Below are 27,937 nucleotides of genomic sequence, written 5' to 3' on the forward strand. Positions count from 1 at the left end.
AGTGGCTTTTCCATACAACCTGTCTTAACTGATGCTGCAGACTTTCCTAAAATCTCTCAAAGAGTCACAAAACCCAAACAAGCAGCATCTGGCTTTGGCATGTCCTGTACCTCTGGCTGAGCAGCCCCAAGCCCATCACTAGCAACAGCCAGCTTCGGTTCAAGGCTTGGCCTCTTGAGGAACCTCCAAGCTCAGCATGGGCAGCAGCCATCTGCAGATTGCATTATGGTTCATACCAGGTGGCCCCAGGCAGGGCACAGGCAGCAGCTAAACTTCACCTGCAGCGGGGCCTCCGCCTAAGAGGCCCCAGTGCTGGCAAGCCTGGTGGACAGCTTTGAACGAAGCCAGACAATCACCTGGCTGCCACCAAGGATGACACACCCAAAGGGCAGACTGGACAGGCACCAGAGCCCTGCTAAAGCGAACCCTGCTCTGTAGGGTCAGCCCCTGCACAACAGTTCCTCCACTGTAGTCATGGCCAGTCCTCACAACCAATCAGCCAAGGGTCAATCCCTCTCACTGATGAGCAAATCAGCAACCAAGGTTCAACTACAACAGGGGGGCACACACAACCCACACAAGAGACATACATAGAGCACCCAGCTCTGGTGACCAGGGAGACTGCACCAGTGGGTCCCACAGGACACTTACTACATAAGGCCACTCTACTAAGACCAGGAGACACAGCAGTCCTACCTAATACACAGGAACAACCACAGAGAGGCAGCCAAAATAGGGAGACAAAGAAACATGTCCCAAATCAAAGAACAGAAAAAAAATACTAAACAAAATGGATACAAGCAATTACCAGATGTGGAATTCCAAACACTGGTTATAAGGCTGCTCAGTGATCTCAGGGAGAACTTCAACAAAGAAATAGGAAACATAAAAATGGACATAGAAGACATAAAAAAGAACCAGTCAGAAATAAAGACTACAATAACTGAAACGAAAAATACATTAGAGGGAATCAACAGTAGATTAGATGAAGCAGAGGATCTAATCAGTGATTTAGAAGACAAGATAGCAGAAAACACCCAATCAGAAAAGCAAAAAGAGGGCCGGCCGAGTGGCGCGTTGGTTAGGAGTTGGCTTGGGACATCACCTCTGAGCAGCAGGGCCCTGGTTCAAATCTCATGTATGGGCCAGTGATGTTGCACCCTCTACAGCTAAGATGGTGAACAACAGCTCAACCTGGAGCTGGGCTGCTGTGAGTCGCCGGCGACAGCGTAGGCTGCAGCCCATGCTGCAGTGGGCTGCCGTGAGCTACCGTGAGTGGCTAGCAGCCAGAGTGAGCGGCCGTCCAATGGCCTGAGAGCGACTGCCTTACCCAGGAAGAGCGCAATGATAATACCAACATGGGCCAGTGAAGTGACATCCTCCACAACTAGACTGAAGAACAAAAGGACAGCAACGTGTCTGTTCCACTCCCCCAATTCCCCAATAAAAGCTTTATTAAAAAAAGAAAAGAAAAGCAAAAAGAAAAGAGAATAAAAAAATTAGGATAGGATAAGGGGCCTCTGGGACAACATCAAGTGTAACAACATTCATATCATGGGGGTACCAGAGGAGAAGAGAGAGAGCAACAAACTGAAAACCTATTTAAAGAAATAATGACAGGAAACTTCCTTAACCTGGAGAAGGAAATACACATACAAGCCCAGGAAGTGCAGAGAGTCCCAAGCAAGATGAACCCAAAGAGTCCCACACCAGCACACATCATAATTAAAATGCCAAAGGTTAAAGACAAAGAGAGAATCTTAAAAGCAGCAAGAGGAAGGCAGTTTGTTATCTAGAAGGGAGCTCCCATAAGACCATGAGCTGATTATTCAACAGAAACTTTGCAGGCCAGAAGGAATTGGCAATATTCAATGTGGTGAAAAGCAAGGACCTACAACCAAGATTACTCAACCCAGCAAAGCTATCATTTAGAATTGAAGGACAGATAAAGAGTGTCCCAGACAAGAAAAAGCTAAAGAAGTTCATCACCACCAAACCAGTACTACAAGGAATCTTAGAGGGACTTCTTTTAGATGAAGGGAAAAAACAGATAAAAATATGAATAATAAAATAACTACATATCTAGCAACAATTACTTTCAATGTAAATGGATTAAATGCTCCAATCAGGAGACAATAAGACCCTTATATATGCTGCCTATAAGAGACTCACTTTAGATCGAAATACACAGACTGAAAATAAAGGGATGGAAAAATATATTTCTTGAAAATGGAAATAAACCAAAAAAGCTGAAGTAGCAATACTTACAACAGTCAAAACAGACTTTAAAACAAAGGCTATAACAAGTGACAAAGAAGGACCCAGTAATGCCACTTCTGGGTATTTATCCAAAGAAACCAAAATGTTACTTCGAGAGGATGAGTGCATCCATATGTTCATTGCAGCATTGTTTACAATGGCCAAGATGTGGAGGCTGCCTGGGTGTCCATCAATGGAAGAATGGATACAGAGGAGGTGGTACATATATACAATGGAATATTGCTCAGCCAGGGAAGGGAATGGGTTCTTGCCTCTGTGGTGGCATGGGTGGACCTGGAGGGTATTCTCCTCAGTGAAGTATGTCAGACAGAGAAAGACAGATGCAATGTGATTTCACTTATATGTAGAATCTAAAGAACAAAATAAACAAATATACAAAACAAAAACAAACTCATAGATGCAAAGAACATTTTGATGGTTGTCAGATGGGAGGGGTTGTTGGGAGTGAATGAAAAAGGGGAAGGAATTAAGAAGTAAAAAGTGGTTGTTATACAGTACTCACGGGGATGTAGGATTTACATAAGGAACACAGTCAGTATAATTGTAGTAACTATGTATGGAGTCAGATGGGTACTATATTTACCAGGGTAATAGATGGGAGGGGCTTTGGGGAGGAGGATGAAAAAGGTGAAGGCATTAAGAAGTATAAATTGATAATTACAAAATAGTCATGGGGATGTAAAGTAAAGCATAGGGGATATAGTTAATAATAAGGTAATAATTATGTATAGTGCCAGGTAGGTACTAGACTAGTCAGGGGGATCACTTCTTAAATTATATAAATGTCTAACCACTATGCTATACACCTGAAATTAGTATAATATTGAATGTCAACTGTAATTGAAAATTTTAAAAAGGGAGGAAGGATGAATGGGAATAAAAGGTTCAAATTTCCAGGTACAAAACAAGTAAGTCATGGGGATGTAATGTACAGTATAAGGGAATATAGTCAATAATATTGTGATAGTGCGGTATGGTGTCAGATGGTTTCTGGACTTATGATGATTACTTCTTTAGGTACATATATAAATGTTGAGTAATTATGGTGTACACATGAAACTGATATAATATTGTATGTTTGATATATTTTAATAAAAATTTTTTTAAATGAAATAAACCTGGGTTCTGCAAACTCAACAAAAAAAGTAATTTATGAAAATAGCCATGAAAACCTTGGAAAAGAATGAGGAAGTGGTGAATAAGCCTTACCAGATATCAAAACAGTGTAGCATTGGCACAGAAAAAAAGAATAGAAAAATGACAGAAAATATTGTTCAGAAATAGGTGCAAACATATGTGGGTGTACAAGTATAATACATAACATATATGCTCTTTCAATTCAGTGGCAAAAGAATGTTTTGTTTTAAAAACAGTGTATGCAAAGCTGGATAGCTGCTTGGAAGAAAACAATGTTATATACTTACATCACACTATATACAAACATAAATTCCAGTCATAGTAAAAGATTAAAGTTCTTAATGAAAGACAGAGTTGAAAAATAAATGATATTCATGGAGGAAAATGGTTTGCAATACATATGACAAAATATTAACATTCCTAATTCACAAAGAGCACTTATAAATGATAAGAAACAGATCAACACTCCATTTTTTAGAAGGCAAAGACTATGAGTAAGAATTAACAAAACAGAAAATGCAAATCACCAATAAACAAGCATATGTGAACATACACTCACCCCAGCTATAGCCAGAAAATTGCAACAATAAGATAATAGTTCTTGCCTGTTAGACTGAAGAAGATTGAAAAGAGCAGTAATACCCAGTGCTAATGAGAATTCTAGGAAATAAATGCTCTCATACACTGCTAGTGGAAACGGGACTTGCTACAATCTTTTCTGAAAATTATCTGGCAAAATGCAGTATGATGGGTAAAATATATGGTAATGGAAGGAGAATTGACTTTGGGTGGTGAACACACAATGCAACATGTAGATGATATAGAATTGTACACTTCAAACCTATATAATTATACTAACCCATATCACCCCAGTAAATTGAATAAAAAAAAATTTTTAATGGAGACCATAAAAGAAAAAATTCATAAATTGGCCTTCATCAAAATTAAGTTTCTGGTCTTGTTAAGAAAATATTAAGAAAATAAAAAGACAAGTCAGAGAGGAAATAATACTTGCAAAGCACATATCTGATGAAGGACTTGTTGCCCAAAATATACACAGAACTCTTACAACTCCATAGTAAGAAAATTTTTTTTAAATGGGAAATAGGCTTGAACAGACAGTTCACCAAAGAAGATATATAGATGGCAAATAAGCACTTGCAGGGATGCTCAATATAATTAGTCATAAGGTAAATCACAAAAATAACAAGATACTACTACATTTTCACTAGAATGGCTAAAATTTAAAAGACAGACAATACTAATTGTTGGCAAGGATGTAGAGGAACTAGACTTCTCACACACTGTTGGTGGGCTGCAAGGTAGTACAGTCACTTTGAAAAATAGTCTGACAGTTCCCTATAAATTTAGACACCATAAAATCAAGCAATCTCACTCGTAGGTATCTACCTAAGAGAAATGAAAGCCTATGTCAACACAAAGATCTGAGAAAAAATGTTTATACTGGCTTTATTCATAATCACCAAAAAACTAGAAATAAAACAAATGTTCATCAACAGATTGTAGGATATTAATAACAAAATATTACTCAGTGATAAAAAGGAATGAAATGCTGATATATGCAACAAGATGAATGAATCTCAAAAAAATTATGCTAAGTGAAAGAAGTCAGACACACACAACCACTTTATTATTCCATTTACATGACATCTAGGGTAAAATATCACATCAGACACACATAAGAACTGGAGGTGGGGAAAAGAGATTGACCGCAAAGGGAAATGAGAGAACTTTTTAGGGTGACAGAAATCTTCTATATCTTGATGGTGATGGTGGTTAGATGACTCTATAGATTAATAATTGTCAAATTTTTTTCTGCATCTAAATTATACCTCAATAAACCTAAATTTATAAAATTTAAAAATACATACCTTTTTACCGAGACACCCCACTTTGAGAAATCTATTCTACAGAAATAAATGTGTCAATATGTATATAAATTAATGGACATTAATGGGGGATGATTAAATAAAATACATTATATTCAATACTATAGAATATGATGTAAACAATTTAAAAGACCTGAAAATCGTCATTTGAGCGTTATGGTTTGTGGGATCTGAAAGAATAGTTCTCATTCCACTGATCTCAGCCCTTTTGCTTAATTGAAGTTAGAAGAATGGGCCACAACTGGGTACTATGAGCCTCTTTTGCTGAATTCATTTGCCACAGTCACACAGTAAAGCTGACCACAGGAATTCCAGCCCAGTTTGGACTGAAAGAAGAGGCAAAAAGCCCAAAGTGACAGCCAATAACATGACAAGTCCTCCTAAGTTATATTAGAAAGCATCTTGAGTAATGCCATCCATTTATAATGGCCATGGTTCCGGGTGCCTGGTTATTCCTTGCCCTCTAAGAGTTTATGTGCTAAACAAAATCCTAGAAAATGTATTGCCCCTTAAAGGCTAACTATCAACTTTCATTTTCTGTTTCTGTTTTTCATTTGATTCTAGTACAGGGATCTGTCCCAAAAGTTCAATTTACACCTCAAAGGGGTGGGAGTGGGAGGGGAGGGGAGACAAATAACTGAACCTGAACCTATAAAAGTTATTTAATAGATGTCAAAAGTGTCCCTTCAAGTAGTCTTCAAGCGAATTTGTTCATGATGTACACAGCAGAACACTTTCAACACATTTACAGAGCGTCATTACATTAAGAATCCTGAGAGCACAAAAAAATGGAAGACATGGTCCCTGTTCTTTCTGAAGGGCTCCTACCCAACTCGCCCTCTCATGTGTCACTCCTTGATTAACATGCACGGTGACATTAACACTCTCAGACTCAAGAAGCTACAGGACACATATACATTCGGTGTTGCTGAGTCAGCGTGATAAGCGCAGCACACAACGCATCACCATTTAAAATAGTTCTATCACTGATGTTCCACTGGAATTACTCCACCACTTTCCTGTCACCTTAGATTTTACTTCAAAAACCCTCTAGGTTAGGTAAGGCTAACGTTATTTCCAATACCGTGTAAATCAGTCACATAAAAACATTAAAACATGCTTAAGACCATGGGAAAATATAATGTACTTTACTAAAAATGTGATATAATGGGGAATACTTCAATAAGATATATGCATTGAAGGATGATATCCTTTTCCATGAAGTGGGCTGTCCCAAGACTATAGAGTTGTTTCCTGTTATTAAATGGTCAAAGCTAGAATATCATTTGCCCTCATCTGAGAGGCAGCTGTTTAAGAGAGATCATGAGCTAGCTGTACTGCAGATTATGAAGTCATGCCTCTCACCTCAATGCTAAAAGTCAAATCAGCTGAAATGGAACATCTAAGAATGAGGGCTTGCCTGTGAGGTGGAGGGCAACCAACCATCTCTTTAATATGCCTTTAACCATCTGACATTCCAAGCACTTTATTAATTTCTTACTACACTAACATTTCAATCACTTTATTAATTCTTTCCTATACTGTGATCTTAGTTGTCCAATTTTAAAATAAAGAACATACCACTAATTGACCGGAAAGCAATTAGGATATTTGTTTCATATACATTTCATATACATGAAATTCTGTAAATAATTGGGAAGAGGGGTCGAGGGGAGGGCAGAGGCATGAGCAAGTGATCTCTTCTGAGATTTTGGAGGCCCAGTTTCCTCATCCTGTTCCCACATAAATACTTCCACTGCAGATATCTCAAACACTGTGCCAGAGTTATACAAAATAAGTGGCACATCACCAAGCAGAAATCCTAGAGTAGGTGTTCTGAACGTGTTGGTAAAGAAAGTCACTTCATCTGAGAGGTCTCTGCCCCTTCAACCTCACCCTCTTTACCAATATACATTCATCACTGAAAAGGGAAATATTTACAAAAGTTAGTTTAGTTATGTTTAAATATTATGTTTAGCTGTCTGGAGACCATGTTCTCAAAATTTATACAAGAAATCAAGGATTAAACTTCATAACAATTAGAAAACCACACTGTGTAAAATCAAAGACTTAGTTAAAGGACATTAAAATAGTTTTACCATCGGTGCTAAACTGAAATGACTCCATCTCTTCCCAACACCTGGAGCCAAAACCTTTTGAACTTTCATGTAAACACACCGGGGCACACCAAACGCTCTGTCTGCGGCAAGGTACCACCTCTGCACCGGCATTGGGGTGAAAAATGTGGAAAATGCCTGAGGACTCTTTGAAGCAGCTTGGGAGAAGTAAGAGCAGGAAAGAGGCTCTTCTCTAGGGTAAGTTTGTTTAGCAGAAAGTAAGCAAGTTGTCAGGGTAAAAGTTGACAATGTTGATTCCAACAGTTTGAACTGCGAATAAACATCCAAAGGGATTATGTTACTGAGAATTCGAAAAGATTCCATTGAACTCAATGGAACACTTGTGTTTTCAAAGATAATATGCCTTCAAGCCACACACTGGATCCACAGTTTAGGGTTAGAATTACCCTAAGCCCTTTCTATGCCACATTAAAGAACACGGGGTCTGACCTCTCTAATATGTGCCTAAAAGTATTAGAATAAGGATGGAATAAAAATATTTCACTTCCAGTAACTGAACTGGAAAACACTAAATACATGTACATTTGTACATTTGAGGTAGACTGAAAAATTTGGAGAGAAATCTATGTTCTTCCCAGACATCTAAGCTTAAACACAGTTTCACTAACCAATTTAGGGAAATGCATGCATTGGCCATAAATCACTTTTAAGTTCTTCCCTCTTTAATGAGCTATCAAAGACCAAAAAACAGGGCCTATACTTATGAAATCCATAATCCTCTTTTCTGCTCACCAAAACCACATTTAAAATCTGGCTTTCATCTCATGCTGTTGGGTTTTCTACCAGGTACAAGATGAAAAGTTGGGAAAGACTTGTGCTTTTTCAAAAGCAAAACAATTTGGTTGCCACTCAGCAATTCCTAGTGAAATGCCAGAAAGCCTGTAAAAAAGAAAGTTCAAATTTTCCTAACTTGGACTTTAAAAAAAAAAAAGTGTGAGATGTTCCTAGCCTGTCAGACATTCCATCTTTTTCTTTTTTAAATATTCATAAACAAGGAAAAATGCACTTTTGATTTGATAAAGTTTATGTGGATCAATAGAATACAGGTCTGCCTTCCATGCCCTCAAGAAAATGGAGGGAACTTGAACAGCTCTTCTCAGTTCATCTCAAGTCCTTCATGCTTCTCCCATCAGAGTCTGCTACTAGGACCTTTTCCAAAGCTTAACAAAGGCATGTAACTCCCATGCTCTTTACCAGCAAAGTTTGCAGGGAACCCGGTAAAAAGTTCTTTCTCCTTTGAGCTCTCTCTCTCTCACACATATTCACTTCCCTCCTAGAACCAAGGATGTAAGGGAGTACGGCTCAGTCTTACAGCCTCTTTGCTCTTAAAAAGAAAATCAAATTCCCCAGATATTTTCAAACTTCACCAGGAACAAAACAGGCTCAGCTCTGCCTGTGGACCATTATCTCTTTCACATTTCATCTTTATATTCACTGGGTTCATAGAAAGGGCATACACAGAAAGAGGAAAATAGCTGCTTCTTAGACACCAAATTTAGTAATTCTCTCAAATATACTGGCACACATCTAAAAAGGCCTATTTTTATAAGGCTTCGTTAGGTTTTCATTGGTTCTGTCTTTTGAGAACACACATGCTGATTCTCCCATAACTTCAAGCCGAAATACATCTGCAAACTACAAGAAATATTTTTTATAGGAAGACAAGAGTCATCACAATTAAAAAAGGGATATAGTGAGTAGAGTCAGACAGATGTGGGCTCATCTGGATCCCACTTTAGTGTCTCCCAAGCATCAAGTTGCTAACTGATGGAGGCCATCAATCTACGGTGCTCTAAGGTTCCAGCCAACTCCAATAGCCTTACCTGTTAATATGAGATTACTGTACGTATTGGAGAACTGCTCCTTTAGAAGAACCAGATGCATCTGAGCTGCTTTCTCCCGTTGCAGCTCCAGCATAATGTCGGGATGCTGGGCAATCTTGCAGCCTTTCTGTTTATCCAAGGCAACATCGCTTCGAACAATGTCTACAAAAAGAAAAAAGGCAGGCAGCATAAATGAAAAAAGCAAAATAAAACAAAAAAAAACATACACACATCAAAGTCCTATTTTACCCCAAAAATGACAGAATTTATAAACGACCAGTATTTTCATCAGAATGAAAAGATTCACAAGTAATAAACCTGAGGGTCTCCCACTGCATGACACATCCTGCAAGTTTCTCAGGTCATTTCCAAATTTTTGGGAGACTTTTTTTTCTGTTTCTTATCTCTGTCTGAACTCATTTAAGATTATCACTCCTCCATTTCCCTTCTAAATTCACCTCCAGAGCTTATCTACCTCCTGCGGCCCTTTCCTAACAGATTTTACCATTCTTCATGGGGACAAATAATACAACCTTGTCTGAATACAACTGACTGTGAAGGTCATTTCCTCTACCTCATGCCCAGGACCAGGTGATAGCTCCAGCATTTACACTCAGGATACTTGGCCTGTTTTCAAATTTACCTCCCAGCCAGCCCATTCAGCTCAAACTAGGGTTGCTGTTCTGTGGGTTTGCTGCTCAGGGTTTCTCCTGCTATTTTCTCATGTACCTCTGGGTACATCCTTACTCAATAATCACTCTTTAAATCCAGAAGTATTTTGTGAGTCACTGAAGAAACAGGAGTAGAGCTAGAGTCACTTTTCAAATCTGCCTCTTTCTCAAGTATTTCCCATTAGTGATAGGCTGCTTTTTAGACTTCAGTATGAGTTTCACTCGAAGTAGATGCATACTCCAGAAAATAGCCTTCTTCCAAAGCCAACATTCATCTAGAATGCTTCTCAATTAAGGTAGCTTCCATGCCCTGAAGTTACTTGTTTTTACAAATTAAAATATAATTCAGCTGATTATCATAAAAACAAATGATATTATCAACAGCAATCTGTATGATAACTCTAGAGACTTTCAAGTTTTACAGAGCAAACTATTTTAGGAGGAAATGCTACAAATAATAATAATAATAACTGCTCTGCCACTGTTGACACCAGCGGCTTCGGAAGGGAAAAACAAATGGCCGTGTTGATAGTACCAATAAGAAAAATCTGGCTTTTTCAGCAATGCTCAGTGACATTTTTTTTTTTAATTGGGCCTGTGACATGAAAGGTGGAACTTCGGTGTGGACAAATAATCTTCAAACCCATAAAGAGAGCCCCAAAAGAGGCCAGAGAAAAATAAAGACCCATGACAAGGAGGTTTAGAGTGTGGGGAACACAAAGATTACCCAGGTGTGGGAATGGGCCTCATTCATTCTTAGATGAAATTAGGGGAGCTGGTTGAAAAGAATGCATTTTTATGCCTAGTCATATTTATACCGATTTGTAGAACATAGGCAATAAAGTGAACCCTAACATTCAAGTAAGTAACCAATCTCATATTTTTTTGAATCTTCAATACAAAATTAAAATAAATTAATTCAAGGATACAGTCTAGTTTTTAAGACCATCCATAGAAGCCAAGAGGAAAATAACTCTAGTTTACATTTATTTAAATTACACTCTATAAAAATTTGTATTTACACGGTGTCACTGAATCCTTCCAACAATCCTGTGAAAGTATGTAGCAGACATTGTTGATTAGCTGACCCAAATCCTAAACACAATCCCTTCTCCTTTGCCTTCCGCTATTGTAGAGACTGAAAAGTTAAAATACACAATTTCCCAGCTTTCCTTGAAGCAAGAGGTGGCCATGTGACATGGTTCTGGCCAATAAGCTGCAGGCACACATCCTTGGGAGGACTTCCCTTGCCAAATTAAAAGACAAAACCTCACTAAGAGTAAACCAGGTTTTTTTTCCCTTCGGTCTTTTAGACCTCCCTGTTCTTTATGCCTGAAACAAACATGTAGCCCAGAGCTATTAGTAGTCATTTTGTGGCAATGGGTCAGGAAGCAAGAGGGCAAAGAACTCCACACTAAAGATGGTGAACAGAAAAATGGGAAGAGCCGGAGTCCCTAATGCCTCTATGGAGTTACCATAGCTACTATGCTTGTGCTAGACTGCCCATCTCTTGATTTCTTATTACATGAGATCTAGGCACTGTTTGTATAAGCCATTAATAGTCAAGTACATATTTTTGAAATCCTAATCTGTGTTTGTAATCTTAAATGATAAAGAATATTATTACCGATTGTATGTATGAGAAAACTGAGGTGCACAAAGCTGAAGTGACTTGTACACATAGCATGGTCACTTCCCAAATCTAGTAAAACATAGATATGCTATATGAGCTCCTCATTCAACCTTAATCTGCCTGACATTGTATCAAAAACTAGATAAACACAAAGCAAGATTACTTATCAAAGATGTACATGGTCATATATCTGGAGGAAGAGTTAATACCATAGATGATAGACTCAAAATTCAAAATTATCTTGGCAACCTAGAAACTTAGGCTGAAATTCCCAAGATGTAAGTAAAGACATGAACACAAAGTTTATACTGAAAATTAATTACATAAGATAAAGTGGGAAGTCCAGACCAGAGGCTCAAATATTTAAGATTTTATTAAGATTTGTAGAGTTTGGTTGAATACAAGCTTAATATAAGTCAGTAACATGCTGCCAAATATGACAGTCCTGCCAAAAATACTAATGTAATCTTAGACTAAGTTGATAGAACCAGAACCTTCAGAATACAGAAGGGAACATAGCCACACTGCATTCCATGCCAGCCAAGGGCAGCAGAACGAAGAGCTGGAGTTAAGCAGACCTCAGTTCAAATTCTGACTTGGTGGTCACTTATTAGTTGCAGAAATGACAGAAGAAAGTGCCTCTGTCAGCCTAAATTTCTTCATCTACTATTATTGTAAAGAGCCATAAAAGACCGAGCACTGCAACACACCACCTAATAAGAGTTCTATAAAGATTAACTATTATTTTTTGTGTTTTAGTATCCTACTTGTGGTATTATATTTATATCCAGCTGTAATAGTCTCAGCAAGATACTAACCATCTAGAGGGCATCCAAAGAAAAGTACCAAGATGGGAAATAATTTTCTTTTTAAAAAATAGCTGAAATTTTGAGAGTGCTAGGCCATATGAAAGAAGACTTGCTTTCGTATGGAAGAGATAACTGGCTTATGCTGTGTAAATCTCAAAAGTCTAACATTATGGAAGTAACCAAAAGACATACTATGCAGCTCCACTGGAGAAAACTGTAACAAGGAAGCTGTCATATAAGGAAAAGAGCTACTTGAGGATGGAGTGAGTTTCCTGTTCCTGGAGATAGCCAAGCTGAGACTTGGTGACACAGGCACAATAAAATGATTTCAGTGTACTCAGCAAAGCCTGCCAAGTACAGGGTTAGGTACATTCTCTGACATTATGTGAGGCAATATAATAGATAGTTAAAGGCACAGGTCTTGAATTCAAACAGATACATCATTAAGAAAATGAAGAAGACACAAAGAAAATATTTGAAAATCACATATAAAATAAAGTATATAAAGAAAATTTTTACAACTTTTTTTTTTTTTTTAAGCTGAGCCATCCCGCCACCTGTTGGCAGCTCACGGCTGCTCAGCTCGGGCTGACTCGAACCGCTGTTGCTCAGAGCTCAAACTCTTGAGCGAGCTCTTAACCAACTGAGCCACTCAGCCGGCCCTACAACTTATAAAAAGACTAACAACCCAGTTTAAAATGGACAAAATATCTGAATAGATATTTCACCAAAGAAGATACACAAATGGCTAATAAGCACATAAAAAGATGCATAACATTAGTCATTAGGAAAATGCAAACTAAAACCACAATGAGGTGTTACCCATTCAATGACTATAATCCAAAAGGCTGACAATATCAAGTGTTAACAAGGATGTAGAGCAGCGGTTCTCAACCTATGGGTCGCGACCCCTTTGGGGGTCGAATGACCCTTTCACAGGGGTCACCTAAGACCATCGGAAAACAAAAAGATATTTACATTATGATTCATAACAGTAGCAACATTACAGTTATAGAGTAGCAACGAAAATAATTTTATGGTTGGGGGTCACCACAACATGAGGAACTATATGAAGGGGTCGCAGCATTGGGAAGGTTGAGAACCGCTGATGTGGAGAGACGGGAGCCCTCATACATTGCTGATAGGAATGTAAAATGGGACAGTCCCTTTGGAAAACACTTTAGCAGTTTCTTAGGGGAAAAAAATATATAAACTTACAGTAAAAACCAATAAATCACTTCTAGGATCCAACCCAAGAGAAATGAAAGCATATGTTTACACGAGGACTTATATATGAATATTCACAGTGTCATTGTCTATAACAGCCCAAACTGGAAACAACCCAAATGTCCATATACTGTTAAATGGAAAAACAAAATGTGGTAGATGCATACAGTAGAATACCACTTCTCAATAAAAAGAAACACACTACTGATAAATGCTAGACCTGGATAACCTCAACAACATAGGCTAAGTGAAAAAAAGCTAGACACAAAATGATTATGTAGTCTATGAGACTATTTATGTAAAATTTCTAGAAAGGGCAAATCAAATTAATTCAAGACAGAAAATTACCAGTGGCTTCCTGAGGCTAGTATGGAAGCAAGGATTGACTGCAAATAGGTTTGAGAATGTTCTGGGCCGGCAGAGTGGCGCGATGGTTAAGAACTGGCTTGGGATGCCAGAGGGCCTCGGTTTGGATCCCACATATGAGGGTCAGTGACACTGCCCTCTACAGCTAAGATGCTGAACAATAGTTCGACCTGGAGCTGGGCTGCCGTGAGTCGCCAGCAACAGCATAGGCTGCAACCCCTGCTGCAGTGGGTTGCCATGGGCTACCGTGTGTAGCCAGCAGCCAGCGTGAGTGGCCAGCAGCCGCCATGAGCGGTCGACCAGAAGCCGGCAACTGATCTGCCTCACCCGGGAAGAGTGTAATGATGGTGCCAACTTGGGCCAGTGAAGCAACGTCCTCCACTAGACTGAAGAACAAAAGGACAGCAATTTGTCTGTTCCCCTTCCCCCAATTCCCCAGCACTGTTCCCATCCCCCCAATTCCCCAATAAAAATCTTTAAAAAAAAAAAAAGAGAATGTTCTAAAACTGGATCGTGATGATGATTGCACAATTATATGCATTTCATAGAAATAACTGAACTACACCCTTACAATGGGTGAATTTTACATGTAAATTATATCTCAAAAAAACTGTTAAAAAGTAACAAAACTACACCCTTGTTCATAGCATTATTCACAATAGCCAAAAGGTAAAAACAGCCCAAATGTCCATCAACAGATAAACAAAATGTAGTATATACATAAAATGTGATATACTCAGCCTTAAAAGGGCGGAAATTCTGACACATGCTACAACATGGATGAACCTTGAAGACATTATGCTAAGTGCAATAATTCAGTCACAAAAAGGCAAATACTTTATAACTCCATTTGTATGAGGTACCCAGAGTCGTCAAATTTATAGAGACAGAAGTAGAATGCTGGTTGCCCAGATCTGGGAGGAGGAAAGAATGGGGAGTTATTTTTTAATGGATACAGTTTCAGTTTCACAAGATGAAAAGCTTTCTAAAGATGGATGGTGGCGATGGCTGCACAACAAAGTGAATGTACTTAACACCATTTAACCACACACTTCAATATGGTTAAGATGATAAATGTTGTTATGTGTATTTTACCACAATTAGAAATGTTTTGGAATAACAAAAAAATAACCAGAATTATATTTCAAAAAATTATAACAAAACATGAAATCACCTTAAAACTTTGGGTCTGCAATGCCCTTGTTACATAGTCCATGTCCGGTTTTCTCTGTAAATGACATGGGATTAGATATAACAACTTTGATATAATTTTGTATGTGCCTCGCGCAGGGCCACATCCAAAATGAAGTACAGGCCTGAGAGAAGGCCTTGGCTGTTCTCACACAGACTGAACCAAGGATGAGACCAGGGCCACTCCCTTCTCTCCAGGCTTCAATGCAGCCACTGTAATAGCAGCAGGAAGAGAAAGATCCTGACTGTTCTGCAGGCCCTTGAAGGAGGTTCACAGATGCTAGAAGACTCTGTGATGACAGCCCAGAGCCCCAGGCCAAAGTACTCATGATCTACTCTCTTCCCTCCAAGTGACATGTCCTTTCATTTCCCTGACTTAGTCAACCACATAGTTCCCTAATCTTCTAGTCTCTGACTCGCGTCATCTTTCATTCCTCTCTCTCCCTTTCCCTTCAAGTCACCAAAATTACCCATTTTGGATTCAAATGTCTCTTAGAGTAGCCCTCTTCTTTTAAATTCCAATTAACACTATGTACGTCACATCTGGAGAACTAAAACAGTGCAAGCCAGCACCCATAACCCCAGACACATGGCTCTCCAAGGCACTTAGCGCATCACTTTTGGAAAAAAAAATCCTTTATTTTTGCTTTGTTTTCATTACATGCTTCAAACAGAGAAATGTGCAAAGAATACCCACCCACATCCACGTACCCGAGCTCAGCTCTATCCTTTTATAACATTTTACCATATTTGCTTCAGATTTGTTAAAAGAAATAAAACAGTTCAGAAACACTCGAAGCCCTCTGCTTACCTCTTTGCAATGACATTCTCCTTCCTCTCTCCAGCCTCAGAAAGATAACCACCATCCTAAATTCTGCAAGTAATATACTTACATAGCTGTATGTACGTAAGTATGTATGTATGTATATATATATATATATGTATGTATATATGTATATGTGTGTATGCTTCTATTATATATATAAAGAACACATATCAGTTTATTTTTTTACAACAAAGCAACAGTTATCAAAACTAAGAATTAAGGGCCGGCTGAGTGGCGCGATGGTTAAGAACTGGCTTGGGACGCTAGAGGGCCCCGGTTCGGATCCCACATATGAGGGCCAGTGACACTGCCCTCCGCAGCTAAGATGCTGAACAACAGCTCAACCTGGAGCTGGGCTGCTCTCGAGAGTCGCCTGCGATGGCATAGGCTGCAGCCCCTGTGGCAGTGGATTGCCATGGGCTACCGTGTGTAGCCAGCAGCCAGCGTGAGCGGCCAGCAGCCGCAGTGAGCAGCCGTCCAGAAGCGGGTGACTGATCTGCCTCGCCCGGGAAGAGCGCAATGATGGTGCCAACTTGGGCTAGTGAAGCAACGTCCTCCACAACTAGACTGAAGAACAAAAGGACAACAACTTGTCTGTTCCCCTTCCCCAATTCCCCAGCACTGTTCCCATCCCCCCAATTCCCCAATAAAAATCTTAAAAAAAAAAAAACTAAGAAATTAACATCGGTACAAATACACAAATACAATGAACTCAACTACAGACTGTTATATTTCACCACTTTCTCTATTAGTACCTTTTGTATTCCAGAGCCCGATCCAGGACCCCACATTGCATTGGTTTCCATTTTCCTTAATCTCTTCTGAACAGTCCATCCCTCAGTCTTTCCTTGTCTTTCATGACTTTGACACTTTTCAACAGTGCTCATCAGGTTCAGGTAGACTGTCCCTCAGTTTGGATTGGTTGAAGTTTTTTCATAAGTTTTTTCACATGTTATAGATTTGGGGGAATCCTTCCCCAGAAGTATTCTTAGGTCTTTTATTAATGCTGATGTTAATCTTGATCACTTATTTAAGGTCTGACAAGTTTCTGCACAGTGAAATTACTATTTTGCCTTGTAATTAATGAGTATTCTATAGGAGAAACTTTGAGGCTACGCAATACCGCATTTTTCTATAAATTTCTATCCACTAATTTTAGCATTCATCTAGTGGATCTTGTCTACAGTAGTTATTCTTCTGGTATTCTAACGGTGATTTTCTATTTTTCTCAATACTTCTACACTTATTAATTGGAATTCTTCTGCAAGGAAGAGCTATCCCTTCTCCATTTATTTATTTATTCAATCATTATTCATGTCAGCATGGACTTAATGGTATTTAATTTATTCTTTAAGCCATCATATTTGTCTATTTTGTTACACAGATTGTTCCAGCTTTGGCTATTTGGAGCTCTTTTGGGTCAGCTTCTGTATTCTTTTGACATACTCCCATCATTTTTTTAACAGCACTTCCTTACTTTCTAACACTACAAACGTTCCAGGATCATCTCTTTACTTTTAATTTTTATTTTTTAGTTACAGTCAACATTCAATGTTATATTAGTGTCAGATGTACAGCATAGTGGTTAGGCATTTATATAATTTATGCAGTGATCCCCCCGATAAGTCTAGTACCTACCTGGCACCATACATATTACAATACTATTGACTACATTCCCTATGCTGTACTTTACATCCCTTCGACTATTTTATAACTACCAATTTGCATTTCTTTTTTTAAGATTTTATTGGGGAATTAAGGAAGGGGAACAATGTTGAGGAATCATCGGGGGGAAGGGGAACAGACAAGTTGCTGTCCTTTTGTTCTTCAGTCTAGTTGTGGAGGACGTTGCTTCACTGGCCCATGTTGGCATTATCATTGTGCTCTTCCCAGGTGAGGCAGATAAGTCGCTGGCCTCTGGATGGCCGCTCACGGCAGCTCTTGGCAGCTCACACCAGCTGCCGGTTACACATGGTAGCTTATGGCAGCCCACTGCAGCAGGGGCTGCAGCCTACGCCATCACCGGCGACTCACAGCAGCCCAACTCCAGGTCGAGCTGTTGTTCACCATCTTAGCTGTAGACTGCACAGTGTCACTGGCCCTCATGTGGGATCCAAACCAGGGTCCTGCTGCTCAGAGCTGGTGTCCCAAGCCAGCTCTTAAGCAATGCACCACTCGGCCAGCCCCAATTTGTACTTCCTAATCTCTTCACCTTTTTCACCCAGCCCTCCAGCCACCCTCCCACCTGGCAAACATCAGTTTATTCTCTGTATCTATGAGTCTGTCTCCATTGTTTGTTCATTCATTTTGTTCATTAGATTCCACATATAAGTGAAATCATAAGGGAACCCTCGTGCACTGTTAATGGGATTGCAAATTGGTGCAGCCACTGCAGCAAACAGTATGGAACTTCCTCAAAAAATTAAAAACAGGATCATCTTGCATTTTCCCTGCCCCAGACCTGGAATCATACACTTCTCCAAGGAGCACCGGTTCCTTTTGTTTAAGAATGGTATTTAAAAACCAAGATGTGGGCACAACATGTGCTCACTGCTACTGGGGTGTCACTACTTCTAGGCCCTCTCAGTAGACAGAGCTAGGAAGTGTATACGTACCCACTAACTGATGTATACACACATATCTATATTTATTTCTGTGTCTATTTCCCTGTATGTCTATTAAAAGGAAAACAAGAACACATCAGTTCATACTGATGCCTCCAACTCCATCCCAGTACCAAAGGGTTCATTCTAGCATTCCCATTTGCTTATTTGCAATGTCTTTCTCTGACAGTGAAAAACCTGCTTCTTATCAACTGCAATACATTTACTTATTTGTTCAACAGTAGTATACATGCAGCTTCAGAATTACTAATCCATACCCCTATAAGAAATAGATTTATCAACTAGTGTTTCTTTTCAGTTCTTTTTTTCATTAGCCCTACAGTATCCAGTCAAAATAAACCTACTTAGGTCCGCTCCTTCCTTCTCCAAGCCTTCAGTGTGGTTGTATCATTTATTGTAATACGGTTAGAAACATTTGTAAATCTACATTCCATCTTTGACTTCCCCAACATCCTGATGGATTTTTTTTTTTAATTTGAAGACAGTAAAATTCACTCTTCTTGGTGTAACAGTTCTATGAGCTTTCATAGTTGAGTAGAATCAAGTATCCATAAGCACATTACCACACAAAACAGTGTGATCACCCAAGAAACTCCCTCACGCTACCCTAATTATCAATCCCTTCCTCCAGTCTCACCAACAAACACTGATCTGTTGTTTTCTGGTTTGGAGTTTTTGTCCCTATAGAGAGCTCTGTCTTTTTCAGAACGTCATATCAACAGACTCATACAATATGTAGCCTTTGGGATGTGGCTTCATTCACTTATCAAAATTCGTTTGCGATTCATCCATGTTGTTGTGAGGGTTCCCTGCTGTTATACAGCCCACTGCATGAGTAAGGATCACCTAGCATTCTTCCTGTTGTCTTATGGAAGCCAAGACTCGGAAAAACAGTGAAAAAAATGTGTTGATACTTGGGACACAGCTATGGCTGTAAAAAATAAACTGCTTCGTGTGTGACACAGGCGTCTCATATCTTCTGCCAGCATCCATGAAACTGGCAGCTACCCTGTTAGCTTGAAAGGAGGGTAAGACCTTAGACCCTTCACAGTTCTTAACGTTATTGTGCCGACAAGAACCTCCAGTACAAAGGCGACCTATGGGCACTGTGGGCTTGTTCCTGGTTTTAAAGGGAATGCTTCTAACGTTTCACCATTAAGCATAATTGATTTAGATTCTTGGCGGATACTCTTTCAGGTTATGAGAAGTGGTTTAAAAAATTCCTAACTCATTTAACTTGGGAAATTGTTGCTTGAGTGGTCTGAAAGAGTGAATGTGGCTCTTCTTAGAATCAAAAATAAGGGAGGAATCCCTAGGAGGGAGCTACTGAAATTTCAGGTAAGACAGTTCTTCATTATATCCTGCCCTGCAGGACATCTCACATTCTTGGTCCCCACCAACCAGATACCAGCAGCATCCCTACTGTCAATGATTGTAAACCCCTCAATTTTTTTCAAATGTTTTCTAGAGCAGGGGTTGACAGATTTTCTTCTATAGAGTCAGACAGTAAATATTTTAGGTTTTGTGGGCCGTACAGCCTCTGTTGCAACTACTCAACTCTGCTGTTGTAATGCAAAAGCAGCCATAGACAATACATAAACAAATGGGCATGGCTGGGTTCCAATAAAACTTTATAAAAACAAATGGTGGCGAGATTTTGCCTACAGGCTGTATTTTGCTGACTCCTGCAATAGAGAGATGAGTCAAGAGTAGAATACCCTCAGATTTCACAGATAAGGAAACTGGGGTCAGGGATGAAGTGATTTGCCCAGCATTTTGATTGCACTGTATTTCGTACCAAGCAATGACTTAGAACCCAGGCTCCCCAACTGCTGGTGCTCTTCCCACTACAATGCCCAGCAGAATAAATGACCCCCAGGCAGAATCTGCCTCAGCAAGTATTTTCATCCATTTCTACTAAATGTATGCAAATATATATGGATACTTGGCAGATGTCCGTGATTATTTAAGTCTCTGCTCCAGCTCCCTCCTCTGAGGTCTGCAGTCTTTCTCTAGTTTTGCATCATTCCCAGATGAAGACTCCATTGTTCCATCTCAAAAATGTTCATGAAAACATGCAATACAATTGGGTTGGAGGCTGAACCCAGAAGCGGAGACTTCCCACAACAACTCTGCATAAATCATTCATCTGCTAAATATTTCTAAGCCTCTCCTCACAGCCCTGATTTCTCATCTGTACACCATGACTCATACCCAATCAACTTGAAGTCTATTTTCAAGTGAGAATCCCTGCAGAACTGGATCTAATATTAGTCTCTACAAAGTAACAAAATTTATCACATCTCCTTTTCTTTCATCTATAATTGCTGAAATTCCATCCACAAAGATATTTTGTTTGGCCTGACTGATTCTTCACAAAAGTGAATAAATTACCTCATGGAAGGACTGGGTAATCATAAATAGTTGTTAGCAGTGATGCACACACAGCTTGAAGTAAAGCATTAGCTCTTAGAAGAGGACTGGACTCAGACAAGGACAGTTACATAACAAACCTTGGCCGAAACCAAGACATTTGCTGGTTTACTAAGTGTATCTGGGGCCATTTTTACCCATACTTGGTGGGATTCACATAATGGGTAGAAGGTGGACTAAAGTTCTTCCAACTCTAAGATTTGGTTAGTCTAAATTCAGAAAAAAAAAAAGAGAATGTTACATCCTGTAGGAATCCTCATAGAGGATGAACTCAGCCATGAAGAACACAGAGAATTCAGATGTGGAAAGAGAAGACGGAGACACATGAAGAGCTCAATGCGGCTCTGCACCAGTGGGTTCCTCTCTTCTTCCTCACATCCAAACAGTAAAAACCACTCAGATGCTCTAGGGTTATCCCATTATCAAGAAGTCCCTAAAAGGACAACCTTCTAAGAAATGCTTTCAAATTTACTTCACCAAAGCAACAGTCATAAATGCCTATTAGAGCCAATGGCCTGGCATATTTGGTCACTGAGCACCAATAATCTTAGACAGCAATTTCTGTTAAAATCTGATATATTCAAATCTTTTGGAGTTAAATAAATGACGGGCAAGGACAGGAACCAACAATTATAGAAAACACATGCCTTTTGATGAATAAAAGAACATTTTTTCAAGTACTGGATTAGAGTCAGTGGCACCCGCCTTCATTCTGTGCTTGAAAAAAAATAATAACTTAGCTTCTTTGAGAGCTGACTTTCCCCCATGGTATGAGTAGACTGGCTAGGACTAGAATGAATATATCCTTGGATTATCATCATTTAGGTATATTATGAGTTCTCCAAAGGGCTATGTGTAATCCAAAGCTGCTAAATGTCAAAGTCAACCAGAAAAAAAAATGAGAGAGAGTTCTAAAGAAATTAAAACAAAGGTTTAGACATCGGAACTTTTAATAAGGATTTGTCAAGCATCATCATTTCCTTCCCTAACTTGGAAGCAAACCAAATTTCTTCATGTGGATGGCTTTGGAGCCTCCTAGTGGCAGCCTCAGGGGACCTACAAAACTAGGAGCCCTGGAAAGGATCAGGCTTTCAAGAGAGTGTTAGTTATGTATGATGGTGATCCATTCATACAAACACATCAGCTCCTCCAACGTGCTCGACACGCTATATTGAACACCAGGAATGCAAAGATGAGTAAATGTTGGTCCCTACCCTCATGGAGCTCACAGCCTACTCCAATAACAAGTAACAACAGAAATGACTCTACAACAATGTAATAAGCACTTACAACCTGCATATATAGGAAAAGGAGATGATGTCAGGAGTGTGCAATAAAGGGGATTGACTTCTTAGACAAGTCTTTATTAAAGAATAAATAGAAGTCTGTCTGATGGAGAATCCAAGTACATTATATATTTTCATGCTTTTGCAAATTCTGCTTCCTGTTTGAAATAGTCCCTTTTCCATATACCACACATAGAATACTAAGACTAGAGTACAGTAGGAAGGGAAGAAGCCTGAGGAAACAAGCTAGAAGCAAACTTATGAGTGCCTTTATGGTTTGAGCTTTATCTTCCAGGCTCTGAAGAGATGTCAGAGGCTCTGAATTAGAGAAGTAACTTAACGAAGACCAATAACCTTAGTAGCAGTCTGAGGAATATATTAGGAGAGCTAGGAAGCAGAGAGACCCATTAATCAGTGATAATAGTCCAGGGGAGAGGCAAGAAAGACTGGCCACATAGCATTAGCAAGAAAGAAGATTCCAGGGTTAAGGACAACTCTACCTGAAAGCCAAATGAATGTGGGAGATTAGACTCAGAAAAGAATAAAAAAATAGCTCAAAGTTTTCCTTAAGAAACAAGGGAGACAATAATACCATTAACTAAGGGGAAAAAGGAGAAGTTGAAGGGTTGAGTAATATGAGGAACTTCAGTAAACTTTATTTGGGGTAAAAATTAGATTTGGGATTTGTTTAGACACACTAGGAAGTGTCTATAAACTTCACAAATCTGAAAAAACAATAGATTTTAACCATCTCAAAATAACCACAAGAGTTATAACCACTCTTAAAATATTAACTTATGTCTTAGTGATACAAGAAAAAAAGAGCTATTGCTTTCATTTTCATAAATTATACCCTGAAATTGATCTAGTGTCAGAAAAATAAACTCTCACTAGACAATGAAAATTTTCTAACAAAGATGAACATCTTATTCTCCTTATTTTTGTCCCCTTTGGCTTATCCAATCCTCCAAAGTACTAATCCTTCAAGGAACACATTGATTTCTATCTTTGCACAAAGCATTATCTTATTCCTTCAAGACCTTATATGTTAATCTATTAGGTTAACATATCTGAACTCTCGAAGTATTTAGCATAGATAATATTCTACTACATTGTCCTTTATGATTTGCTGGAGTTTACAGGAATTTTAGTTGTGTTTCTCCAACTCTATTTTAAAGTTTCTTGAGGAAGGCATGGGCCATGCCTACCGCTCTCAGCCAGAGGCCAACTAATACCTATTTTTCCCCCTTTATATTTTAAAAAAGATAAAAATAAGTCCACACAAGTTAAGTAACTTAGGGTTCAAATTTAGTTTGTGGTACATATCAGACTGAAGCCAGGTACCCAGAGTTCTAGTTCCATAATTTTTCTATGCTTTCAAATGCCCCATAAGTATTTAGTGAGCTACTTGTGCTATTAGGCTTCCATTCCTAGGGGGCACTTTTGCATCTTACTAGGATATTCAAATACCAAAAGACTCAAATTAATGATTATTTAATGGTGGAATTACAAGCACCCAGCAAGGCAGTAAGGAAAGTATTTGGGGACAAGTAGACAATCTGGGAACCTTAAAATCACATCACAAATTTCAGCATCAGGTCACAAAGAAATAACAACAATCAGATTAACCCTCCTATCTTAAATTACTTAAAATAGGACCAAGATACATGAAACAATGGTTTTGGACAAAGGAAAACAGAAAGCACAGGACAGTGATCACTGAGAAAGGGAAAACAAACGAGGTGAGCCCTATGATGCCCTATCGCACTGCCTGGAAAGAGCTGTCAGGCTGCAGTACAGGGATGAGGAACCAAAACAGAACTCAGCAGTATTGCTGAGTTGAGGAGGCAGAATTCAAAGTTTGGAGAGGTCAAGGCAGCTAGAATTTATAGAACAGAGTACAGGAGAGCAGGGAGCTCCAGAGACCTGCAGCAGAGTCACTTGATGTCTCTGGGTAATGGCCTCCTATATGTGAGAAAACTACCAAGGCAAGGAAAAAAACCACCAGAAAGGAGTAAGGGAAACAGTCACCAGTTTACACAGGACCAGGAATATGTCACGTTCTGAGAAGCTAGACTGAAAAGATCTAACAGATGAGGCATAAAGTCAGCAGGGTATACATGTAGAAAGGCACTGCCTCAGAAAGGTATTGTTGCTCCCCATAGAGAAGCCACATCATCCACAGACTAATGACTGGTTTTGACCACCCTAATGGAGCTTAAAAAATCAAACTGACTCCAAGAAATTTAACTTCATCCTCAAAAAAACCAAAGATATAGTTACAGAAATATCAAAATATCCAGTATCCAGTATGTAAAATTCAAAATATCTGACATCCAGTTAAAAATTACCAGGCATACAAAGAAGCAAAAAAATATGACCCATAAGTAGAAGAAAAATCAATAAATATAAACAGACAGAAATGACACAGATGATGGAAGTAGTAACCAAAGATATGAAAAAACAACCAAAACTGTATTCTATATGTTTGAGAAGGTAAAAGAAAGCACAAGAGTAAAAATGAGGAACATAAAAAACAGTTGAAGTTCTAGAAATAAAAAATATAATAACTGAAATGAAAAGGATACTGGATTGGATCAATAGTAATTTAGACACTGCACAAAAATAGATTAATGGAATTAAAGACATAGCAGTAGAAACTATCCAAAATTATATATACATGGTCAGACAATTAAGTTCGCGAACTCATCCTAGAAAAAGCGCTACATACCTCATTGCTGAATATCACTATGGTCACCTTCAAAGTACTCCCCTTGGGAAACTATGCACTGACGCCAGCACCTAATCTACCCTTCAAAGCAATTTTGGAACTCTTTTTATGTAATGGCCATCAGAGCTGTTGTCATATTATCTTTGATGTCCTGAATGTCATCACAATGCCTTCCTTTCAATATTTCTTTTATCTTCGGGTAGTAAAGAAAGAAGCCATTGGGGGCCAGATCAGGGTAGTAGGGAGGGTGTTCTAATACAGTTATTTGTTTACTGGCTAAAAGCTCCCTCACAGACAGTGCCGTGTGAGCTGGTGCATTGTCATGATGCAAGAGCCATGGATTGTTGGCAAAAAGTTCAGGTCGTTTAACTTTTTCACGCAGCGTTTTCAGCACTTCCAAGTAATAAATTTGGTTAACTGTTTGTCCAGTTGGTACAAATTCACAATGAATAATCCCTCTGATATCAAAAAAGGCTAGCAACACAGGTGCAACAAGTTCGCGAACTTAATTGTCAAACCTCATTATAGAGAGGGAAAAAAGAGTGAAAAAATTTTAACAATGCATCATTGAGCTGTCAGACAACATTAAGCAGCCCATCATGTAAGTAATTGGTGCCAAAAAAGGACAAGAGAAGAAAAGGAAAAATACTTGAGAAAATAACGATCATAACTTCTAAATTACAGTCATGAACCACATAACTACGTTTTGGTCAACAACAGACCGCATGTACAGCAGTGGCCCCATAAGATTATAATGGAGCTGGTTATTTCTCGAAGCTCTTCTACCTAGATACTTAAACCTGAGCATTTCTTTACAACCTAGCTGGTTGGTTTTTTTCTCTCTCCTTCAACTCAGCAACATGAGTGTGGATCTGGCTTGTCCCATAAGCCCGCCTTGCCCCAAAGCACCCAATTCCAGGGAACCTTCACCAGTGCCTGAGACTTATGGGCCTGAAGAACATTATGCATCCTTGCAAACGTCATCTGCTGAGACACCCCACACGGAGACCGCAGTCTCTCCTCTTCCTTCCTCCATGGATCTGCTTATTCAGAACAGCCCTGAGTCTCCCACCAGTCCCAGCGTAACACTACCTACTTCTGTAGAAAACACCGTGAAGGAGGAAGAGAAGGTCCAGGTCAAGAAACAGAAGATCAGAACCGTCTTCTCACAGGCCCAACTCGGTGTACTCAATGAGAGATTTCAGAGACAGAAATATCTCAGCCTCCAGCAGATGCAAGAACTTTCCAAAATTCTGAACCTTAGCTACAAACAGATTAAGACCTGGTTCCAGAAGCAGAGAATGAAATGTAAGAGGCGGCAGAAATACAACTGGCCAAAGAACAGCCACTGTGTGACTCGGAAGGGCTCAGCAACTGCAGAGTGCCCAGGCCTCTCTTCCTGTCACCAGGGATGCCTGGTGAACGCTTCTGGAAACTTTTCAGTGTGGAGCAACCAGACCTGCAATAACCCAACTTGGAACAACCAATCTTGGAGCTACCATTCCTGGAACAGTCAGACCTGGCGCCCCCCAGCCTGGAATAACCAGTCTTGGAACAACCAGGCCTGGAACAATCAGCTCTACAGCTGTGGGGAGGAAGCCCTGCTGCCCCAGATCCAGTTCCAGCAAAATCGACCTGTCGGTGATTTGGAGGCTGCCTTGGAAACCGCGGGAGAAAGCTATGAGGTGATACAGCAAAACCCTAGGTATTATAGTACCCAGCAAATCATGGATTTATTCCCAAATTACTCCATGAACATACAGCCTGACGCTATGTGACGATGGGTATATTATGCAATCAATCTGGGCAATGACTGTATCACTTCTAGGATATTTCTATGTATCTCTGCCTTGGTTGGTATCCTGCTTCTTTCTTATTATGCTTATTGCATCAATTTGTGGGGTGGGAATGGGGTATGACTGGAGTCTAACCAACGAGGTTTCTGTAGCCTTGCTGCTGCAGACAAAATGATGATAAAAGGTGTCTCTGGCTATAGATAACTAGATAGAATAATATTTTGGATATCTTTAGGACCTAGAATCTTATCTCGAGAATAGAAAGTAAAAGTACGAAGATGTGTGATGAAGGATTATTCATTTTTCTGGGGTTGGGAAGCTTGCTAAAAAACCTCAACTCAGGTGATAGGTTAATGAGCTATAATGTGCTTCATTGATTTCCTCTGCACCTTTTGCTGTTTTTCTACAACCTCTAATTTGTTTATTACTTAAGTATTTGTAAAAGATGTTTTTGTACTTTACTGTAGTATGACAATAGTACCAATTTGGCTGGTTGGTTTATAAGTTTAAGTACAAATAAATAAAACATCTATTTAAAAAAAAAAAGATTATAATGGAGCTGAAAAATTCCTGTCACCTAGTGAGTGACATGGTGGCTGTCATAATGTCATAGTGCAATGCATTACACAAATATTTGCCACTGTGGTACAACTGCCTACAGTATTCAGTACAGTAACATACTGTACCAGTTTGTAGCCTAGGGGCTGTAGGGGAACAGAATTCGTCACCCCAAAATATGTCTCTTTGAAATAAGAATAATTTTAGCCTGGTTAACTTGAAGAAATAGCAGACATGAGAGAAGCTCTGAAAACCAAGTAGTAGGTACCCTTTGTAAAAGACATTTACATTTTGTAAGGTAAATCTGCATTTGTAAGCATTCCGCCCTTGCTGTACCAGTAAGAGGAAGGATGACCTCATCTCTAGAAACTCTTTTATGGGATGCAGAAACCAAGGACTTAACTCTGTGTAACAACCTTACTCTTGTTTACTGTGCTTTTCCTGGTCCTGCCATAACTGACTCTCCCCACCTCCAACATCTTTTCTCTTCAGCTGAAG

At 39.3% G+C, this 27,937-nt stretch overlaps 1 protein-coding gene and 1 pseudogene across 2 annotated transcripts in view; one reads left to right on the forward strand and one right to left on the reverse strand.

Annotated features, from left to right (window-relative positions):
* Nucleotides 1-27,937, reverse strand: part of HPSE2 (heparanase 2 (inactive)) — a 575,409-nt gene that overhangs the window by 514,836 nt on the left and 32,636 nt on the right. For both annotated transcript variants that reach the window (XM_019636465.1, XM_019636464.1), the window contains exon 3: nucleotides 9,289-9,450. In XM_019636465.1, coding sequence (XP_019492010.1) covers nucleotides 9,289-9,450 — 162 coding nt within the window. The remainder of the gene's footprint in view (nucleotides 1-9,288; nucleotides 9,451-27,937) is intronic.
* LOC109379599 (homeobox protein NANOG pseudogene) lies at nucleotides 25,946-26,863 on the forward strand (annotated as a pseudogene).

This window comes from Hipposideros armiger, unplaced genomic scaffold (genome assembly GCF_001890085.2).
Source record: "Hipposideros armiger isolate ML-2016 unplaced genomic scaffold, ASM189008v1 scaffold_28, whole genome shotgun sequence".
In the NCBI taxonomy this organism is placed as follows: domain Eukaryota; kingdom Metazoa; phylum Chordata; class Mammalia; order Chiroptera; family Hipposideridae; genus Hipposideros; species Hipposideros armiger.